General features: G+C 44.5%; 1 protein-coding gene across 5 annotated transcripts; it reads left to right on the top strand.

Moving 5' to 3' along the window:
• Window positions 1-3,616: 3,616 nt before the first annotated feature.
• On the top strand, window positions 3,617-7,723 carry LOC136520271 (uncharacterized). Of its 5 annotated transcripts, none has more exons than XR_010775204.1 (9): window positions 3,617-3,778; window positions 4,816-5,268; window positions 5,396-5,570; window positions 5,674-5,968; window positions 6,168-6,240; window positions 6,339-6,429; window positions 6,672-6,801; window positions 6,925-7,004; window positions 7,085-7,143. XR_010775204.1 is itself a non-coding variant. In XM_066513724.1 (9 exons), the coding sequence occupies exons 1-8, from the start codon at window positions 3,734-3,736 to the stop codon at window positions 7,319-7,321; spliced, it is 1,437 nt and encodes a 478-aa protein (XP_066369821.1). In that variant the 5' UTR covers window positions 3,617-3,733; the 3' UTR covers window positions 7,322-7,329; window positions 7,456-7,723. The 5 variants fall into 5 exon arrangements, 3 of the variants coding, with proteins under 3 accessions (XP_066369821.1, XP_066369822.1, XP_066369820.1); XM_066513724.1 differs by lacking the exon at window positions 6,672-6,801 and adding an exon at window positions 7,456-7,723 and having other exon boundaries at window positions 4,828-5,268; window positions 7,085-7,329; XM_066513723.1 differs by lacking the exon at window positions 6,672-6,801 and adding an exon at window positions 7,456-7,723 and having other exon boundaries at window positions 3,618-3,778; window positions 7,085-7,329.
• Window positions 7,724-7,975: the final 252 nt, after the last annotated feature.

The following is a 7,975-nucleotide window of genomic DNA, read 5'->3' as shown; positions in this document are numbered from 1 at the left end:
TCAAGTTCGCTACAATTAAACACCACCAGGATGCATCCGGATTCCCAGCCTAGTAGAACTGAACTGAGCTCGAGGAGTTTCCTGAACATATGAAGAATAATCATATCGAATTTCCCACTCTTCCAGTCTCCAAACTGTTGTTTCACTGCTACTTACTACAGACAGGATCATACCCAGACTAAATCACAGTGTATTCCGAATACCACAATACAAGACCCAATCCGGCGACAGCTGCCGATTCCCCTCCCAGCAACACGGAAAAAGAAGACAAGAGGATGGCATTAGGGCCGCAGGGGCGTGGCGTACCGCGAGTTCGTCGACGTCGATCTTGACGAAGATGGCGTCGGTGACGCGGGAGGCCAGCTCCTTGAAGGCCGGCTCGATGAAGTGGCAGGGCCCGCACAAGGACGCCGAGAACGGGGGCAGGGCCGCCGCCGGCGGCGGCTGCAGAGGGTGATGCCCTCCACCCGCCGATGATGCAGTGTTAGATCCTCAGGTTGAGCGTCCCATCGGGCAGCGTCTACGGCTTCGCGAGCGAATCAGGCGGGGCAGCGGACGGAAACCCTAGCCGCGTGAGGCAAATCGCGATCGCGTAGGGAGTCGTTGGCGTCCGTCATTCCGTCAAGCAGTTTGTTTTTTTCGTTCTTTTTCGAACGGAGGAGGGAGTCGAACCCTGGTTGTCGCGCGCGCGTGGGGATGACTGCCGAGTGCCGAGCGGGGGATGGGCTGAGGAGGTTGACACACTGCATCTGGACCGGTCGATCTGAGTGAGCAAGCGAGAGGAAGCTCAGGTAATATCTACCAGACGGTTTAGTTACTTTTTACTATAGAAGACTAAAACCTTTTTAGTAATTTTTAGTCATAGTGTTTGGTTAAAAAGTTACTAAAATAACTAAAAGCTACTAAATTTAGTAGCTACTAGGCAAACTAAACGGGCCTTAAATCCGGACAGTTTTCTGAGTGGATAGAGAGGGAGTTTGTGAGCGGGGGATGTTTGTTGGTGCGGATGGAGGAAAGAAAATGTTGGTGAAGATATTGTTTTTCTGGGTATACTTTTCTGCGTGGATGGAGGGAGAACTTATGGTGGGGGACGTTTGTTGGTGTGGATGTAGGAATGAAAATGTTATTGAATTCCTAGTGTAGATTCTCTTTCTTTCTCGTGCGGTATGCTTTCACGCACGAGGGGAGTGGTGGAGAGGAGAGGAGGAAGCCGCCATTTCTGAAGTCGGGACGACCCTGGTCCCGTGCCGTCCTGACCTGCTGCCGGCCTGCACCTTTGCTTTGCAAGGGATGCACGCTGGTGCTCCGCGCCCGTGCGCCCCGGACCGGACCTAACACTGACGGTTGGCACGAGAGCCTCTGCCTGGCTTTCCCCGTCCTCGTCTCGTCTCCGGACTCCGGCGCCTCTCTGGCCCGGTCAAACTCCAACCGCCCACGCGAGCTGCCTGACAACTGCCTGCCGCTGCCACCACAGACACACAGCGCTGCACGTAGGCAAGGCAAGGCAGCAAAGGCGCAGTGCGTGCACTGTGCAGTGCAGGCATAAAGCTGCTGAGACCCGCCACCACTTGTCGCAGGCAGGCAGCCGGCACGCATATATTTTCCCGCGACGACGACCATCCACGACGAAGGTGCGGTGCGGATGCAGCGCGGGCGTCATTAGTTTCGGTGCACGAATTCAACACACTTTTACATGGACTAGTAGAGAATAAGTAGCTTGAGCTCGCGAGTCCTGCGGACTGCGGTTCAGCTTCAGCATGCTTTTACGACTCCATGCTTAGCTTTATTTTAATTATTACCGGAACCAGATACCAGAACAGCATATAATTCTTAGACTAGGCACAGCGGCCGGATTCTTGTTCGCCGTAGATGCACACACCCATATATAATCATTATTAGTATCTTGCTGTTTTAGCAAGTCACCTCTCCCTCCGACCTGAAATATCCGTTCGTTTCATTTTCGTATGTGTGGACTCTGGACTTCTTTTTTCTTTTCTTATAAAAAAAGGGCAGCATCATGTGTGAATCCATTTGAGATGATCCGCCAACCCAAGCCACCCTAACCCTTTTTTGTACCAAAATACCAACATACCCTTTAACTCATAGTTTTATAAGTTGATTATGTTAAGTGATTCTCTAAAATAATCTAATACATCGGGGGCTCAAAAACAAAACTAGTTCTCTTAGCTCACTTTTAGCTACACAGTCACTTTTCATCAAGACTGTAGGGAAAAAGTATATTGATAGCTATAGTTTGAAATAAATGCAACATCAAGATTTTTCATGGTGGGTTCGATAAAACCATTTCGTTGTTGTAAATGTCGGTGCAATTTTCTACATGATTGTGGTCAACGTTAGAGAAATTTTAAATTAAGACAAAATTAAAGCGGTTTATATTTTTAAACCAATAATATAGTATTTGAGAAGTGGCATTATGTTCCATCCATTCCAAAATATACGCCATTTTAAAAAAAAATCAAAGGTAAGTTTCTCCAACTTTAACTAAGTTTGTATGAAAATTCCTCTCCTTCCGTCTCTTCAGGAGCTGCTGGCTTCGGGCAGCTGGTTCCAGGCGTTTTTTTTCTTTTTAGCGCTCCTCCTTTAATTATTTTTTTCTAATCTATTCAGTAGGGGCCAAAAACCCTTCCTGTTCACCTAAAAAAGTTCATATGAAAATGCACCAACATCCACGGCATTATATTAGTTCCATTAAATCCACCGAATTATTTCTTGATAGTGCATTTGTTGATTTTGTATATTTTAATATATATTTTTCTAAAAACTTGATCAAAGTTAGTGAAATTTTACTTCGACCAAAACTAAAGAGATCTAGGGCGCGTTTGGCCTAGCTCCGGGGCTCCGCTCCTTCTCTTTTGGCTACTGTAGGATACTGTTGAACACTGTTGTATATTGAATGCTGATTTGTGTGAGAAGAAAATATTATTGGTTCACTGTGTGTTGAACATACCGAAAAAATGGCACCATTTCAATTGTCATGTGGAGTAGTTCAGGATGGAAGGTCAAGGCAAAGTTCTGAATCATTTTCAAAATAGGGGAGTGATACACTGATACTTAGAGCCTCTTTGGCAGGACTCCTGTAGGGGCTTCAGTTTCGGCTCCTGTAGGAGCTGTGCCAAACGCCTGTTTTGGAATGGGTTCCGCATGGAGAGCCGGTCAAGAGCCGGAGCTATTTTTGCCTACGCAGGAGAAGCCTTAAAAACGAGCTTCGCGCGGCTCCTTGCTATGGGTTCACGTCATCTAGTGCGAAGGAGTCGTTTTGCCAAACGTTTTCCAGAACGATTTCAGCTCCTCCAGAGGAGCTGCTCCTTCAAAAGAGCCGGAGCTGAAGCCATTTTCAGAGGACCAGAGCCCTGCCAAACAGGCCCGGTGAAAAGTATCTGGTCTTGTAGCTCAGGATGAAAATTGAAGATAAAGGGAAAGTTTGAAATGGTCCGAGGTGCTTTCCACCAAATATTTTCTCTCCTTTAGATATCCCTCCAAATCTCGTATCATTTGCCCACGTCTAAATGACTAAAATGAGATAAAGCATAAACCCGGAGAGCCAAATGCAAGAAAGGCCTTTGCAAAAGGGCCCCTCACCTCGCGGATTGCTCCCGCTGAGCTGCTACCCAACAACTCAGCAAGAACTTCCACACCACTTGCCCACCCACCCTCTCTCTCTCTCTCTCTCTCTGGATTCTGCCGGCTCTCCCTCGAGATCATCGAATCCTACATGGAGAACGCTGAGGGGCCGTCCCCGGACTCCGGTGATCACGCGGTGAGATTCATACGCCCTGCTTCGCCCTACTCCCCTGAGATTTCCCCTCTCCATTTCTCGCACAGTTTTTGGCTCGTGCTCTGCCAATTCCTTGCTTCCCGTGCGAAGACTACGCGGCACCGATTACCACCTACTTGTTCTCATCTGCTTGGGTTTAAACTTTACATCTACAACTCCAAAGATGCGACCTTTGCTGGTGAATTATGGCCGAGCTGGACCAATCTTTGTTCTGCGATTTTGTGCTTCGTTTTTTTTTTCGTCTTCTCTTTTTTTCTTTTTTTGGCAAACTAGATTAGGACCAGAAGATCGGATATTTCCTGCTTTGCTTCATCAGGCAGTTTTCGCTCGGCAGTGATAGATTGTTCTTGTTCGCCTAACTTGACTTCCTTGTACTGCCACTGTGTCACATGAGCTAAAATTGGACTAGATTCTATTTTGAGGCCCTTTACCTTTCTGACTTAACTGATGTAGTGTATCACTTTTCTAAATTTCCATGTACTAAGTAACTCTGTGATTATGTCACCACAAGTATAGTTGTAGAATTCAATTGCGTGTATATTTAGCTCAACATGTTCTGACTAATGTAATACCAGGCCAGATTCAGCATCTTACCACATGAATTCTCTAGATTACACCTTAAAGAAACTAGCATTTTAAATTTACGATATGTCCATGTGGTTATGCCACAATCAGACAATAGGAATTAGGGATACCAATAGAAGATTTGATGGCCATGTTTCAGTTTCGTTCCTTTTGAGTTTCCTTTCTTTTGTCGACATGTAAATTTAGACTCCGGGGGGCATACAGCATACAGCTGTGCCTGAAGGAGCAGTCAGATGTTGTCACTCCATCTGTTCATAATCGAGAATGAGAGGAGTGATGAATCCCATGAGTTAGATGAGGTGTCATGGGTAAATGAAGCCCCTCTTTCATGGAAGTCATGGGGATTCCTCTTCTTTTCGTCTCACTCATTTACCAAGTTTTATCTGGCTTATTTGACCACGGTTGCTGGATGTATTTTCTACTTGACTGTGTAGGCACCATTTCAGGATGGCAATGCCCAAACTACACCTGGGCATAATTCGCGAAGGCCAAACCTTTCTTTGCAAATACCAGCTAGGACCTTGGATACCAGTGTACCTACTTCGACAAGAGTTACTATATCCCCCAGCCCCAGTTCAACGAGAGTGGGTTTGCCACCGAGACCTAATTCAACGAGAACAAAATCATCTATCAAGAACATCAATCCTCAGAACAGTTTCAGAGCAAGGAGTTCAGCCCAGGAAGGTGATCGAGTGGTCCTTCTAAATCCTGGGACGTCATCTGAAGGGCAGCAGAATAACCCAACCACAGCAAGATCATTTTCTTTTAGAAAGGTCATTAGCTCATTATCGGCAAAAAGGACCCATTCTCTTCCAGTCACGCCTGTAGGAACTACTGACAAGGCTGCATCTCCTGCAAATCAATTAGATACCCTGCCAACTACATCTGTAAGTACATATATTTTCCTGCTTAGCTATGCCCATAAATGCTACTTAAATACCTTTTTACATGAAACCAGGTAATGCTAAATAGTCTACTCCCAGTGCATTAAGATGTTTTTTACACTACTAACAGAATGAAGGAGTTGAAGCAAAAATTAGGCGTTCACTTTCAGTACCAGGAAATCGCAAAAACAGAAGTTTGAGGAGGGCAGATTCAATAGGCGTCATCCGTGTGATTCCAACAACCCCACGACCTGTGCCAGTCGATGCAACCACATCGAACGATGTAGTTGAAGAAACAATCGATGGTATAAACTCTTACAATCCTCTACTATGATAACTACACAAATTGAATCTTGCTTCGAAAAAGCACCATGTGCTCATCTGAGTACATTTTTGAGTTCCTGACAGTCCCTGAAGATGGAGGTGAAGATATTCCTGAAGAAGAGGCAGTCTGCAGAATTTGTTTTGTTGAGCTCAACGAAGGAGGGGAAACACTTAAAATGGAGTGCAGCTGCAAAGGAGAACTTGCCCTTGCACACCAAGATTGTGCTGTCAAATGGTTTAGCATCAAGGGAAATAAGATATGTGATGTCTGCAAACAAGAAGTTCAGAATCTGCCAGTGACGTTACTGAGAATACCAACTCAAACTGCAAACAGGCGGGTAGCAAATGCTGCTCAGCAGAGAGCAGCTCAACAATACAGGTAAGATTAGCTTTGTCCAAAAAATAAAATAAGTCAAAGATAGTTGAGAGAGGGAGACGGAGAGGGTTCTATCATGCTACATTGATGGACCTATGATGTTTTTACTGCTATCATGATATGGAGATACAACTGTATTGTTTTTGTTTTCTTTCTTGATGGGTTTGCATGCTTGGTACAATCTGACTTCAGTTCCTAACAGATTTTGGCAGGACATTCCAATTCTGGTGATGGTTAGCATGCTTGCGTACTTCTGTTTCTTGGAACAACTTCTGGTTTGTGTCCCTTGCTTACTTCATTTACTAGTGCATTTGAATGTTCAACTGTACTTCTCTTTCCGATTCTTTTGTAACATTGTCTTTCATTGGAACAGGTTACTAATTTGCAGTCACGTGCACTGGCAATTTCATTGCCTTTCTCATGCGTGTTAGGCCTCCTTTCTTCAATGATAGCATCAACTATGGGTGATCAATTGTACCCTCATCATTTACCCTTCATGCTGTTATAATAAACATTTGCAGTGTAAAAAAAAACTAGTTATTTTATAGAGAAAGGTAGAAGTCATTTCAGTGTTTAGTAAGAGATTAGAGACTTAAGATATAGTACTTCACCATTATCCGCCCCCCATCTGTAACAAGTGCTAAGGAAACAGCGTACTTGATTTAAGTATTTGTGCAGATAACTAGCACCTGTTTTTTTCTCTTAGGGTTGAATTTATGTTATTTGGTGAACTTCTCTTGTGAAGGGTGGGCCTGGTGCAAGCGGTAGAGTCTTACCGCCTGTGACTGGAAGGTCCCGGGTTCGAGTTGCGGTCTCCTCGCATTGCACAGGCGAGGGTAAGGCTTGCCACTGACACCCTTCCCCAGACCCCGTACAGAGCGGGAGCTCTCTGCACTGGGTGAACTTCTCTTCTCACTTCATGTTTAAGTGTAAAACCCATCTTTTGTTTTCTCCAACAGTGTCGAAGAGCTATCTATGGGCCTATGCTTCATTCCAGTTTGTTATCGTTATCCTGTTTGCTCATATCTTCTACAATGTGGTAGGAAACTCCTCTTGGGTGACATCTGTTGCAGATAAGTGTTTGTGTGATGCTGATTATTGTCTTGTGATCACATGCAGTTGAGAGTGAATCCAGTCCTTGCAGTCTTACTCTCCTCATTCACTGGGTTCGGTATTGCTATTAGTACGAACTCTCTGCTAGTAGAGTATTTGAGGTGGAGAGCTAGGAGGAATCACCGTTTGGCTCAGCAGGCTGCCAATGCTGCACAGCATCAAGAATCTGGGAATGATGGTGCAAATGACAACGATGGTGCTCAGCAAGGGCACGATCCAAATTCTGGGAACAATGCTGTATGATGATTCAGGTTTGTCAGCAGCAAATTTAAGTAGTGGTTTCTCTTCTTTTTTCTCGAGCACTGCAAAAATTCCCATGATCTGTGCGAATGCATGCTAATATGCTCACCTCCTATCTTAATGTTATCTTTTTGCAGATTATGAAATGTTATGGGTGTGAACAGCTGTCTGTACAGTAAGTTTAGCTCATTCAACTCGGCACCAGTCACAAGAAGCTGAAACCTGGAAAAACATATATCTTCATATGCCACGTGGAGGGTGCTCACAGATATAGTTATTATACATCACGCATAGATGAACCAAAACATGATATGTTTGTGTATTATTAGTCTAGTAGTTTGACACCAAATGTATGGGTTATTCATTTTAAGGTTAATAAATTCACGTGTCTGAATCTTGATGGCTTCTGCTGGGTTTCAACTCTAGCCTACCTCAACTTGTTTGGGATTTAAAGACTTTGTTGTTGTTGTTATTGTAGATCTGATGTTACAGAAGTAGTGTACATCGCTAAGTGTGTGCAGCATATAGTTGGGACTTGAGAGTATATCCCCATATAGAATTATAGATATACGAAAATAAATGAAGTGTGGCTTTCTAGTATTGAGGTTTGCTAGTCAGCACGGAAGAAATATTCAGATTGAATTGTGATACAATTGT

Source organism: Miscanthus floridulus, chromosome 18 (assembly GCF_019320115.1).
Source record: "Miscanthus floridulus cultivar M001 chromosome 18, ASM1932011v1, whole genome shotgun sequence".
NCBI classification, from domain to species: domain Eukaryota; kingdom Viridiplantae; phylum Streptophyta; class Magnoliopsida; order Poales; family Poaceae; genus Miscanthus; species Miscanthus floridulus.
This window is presented reverse-complemented; position numbering and strand designations above follow the sequence as displayed.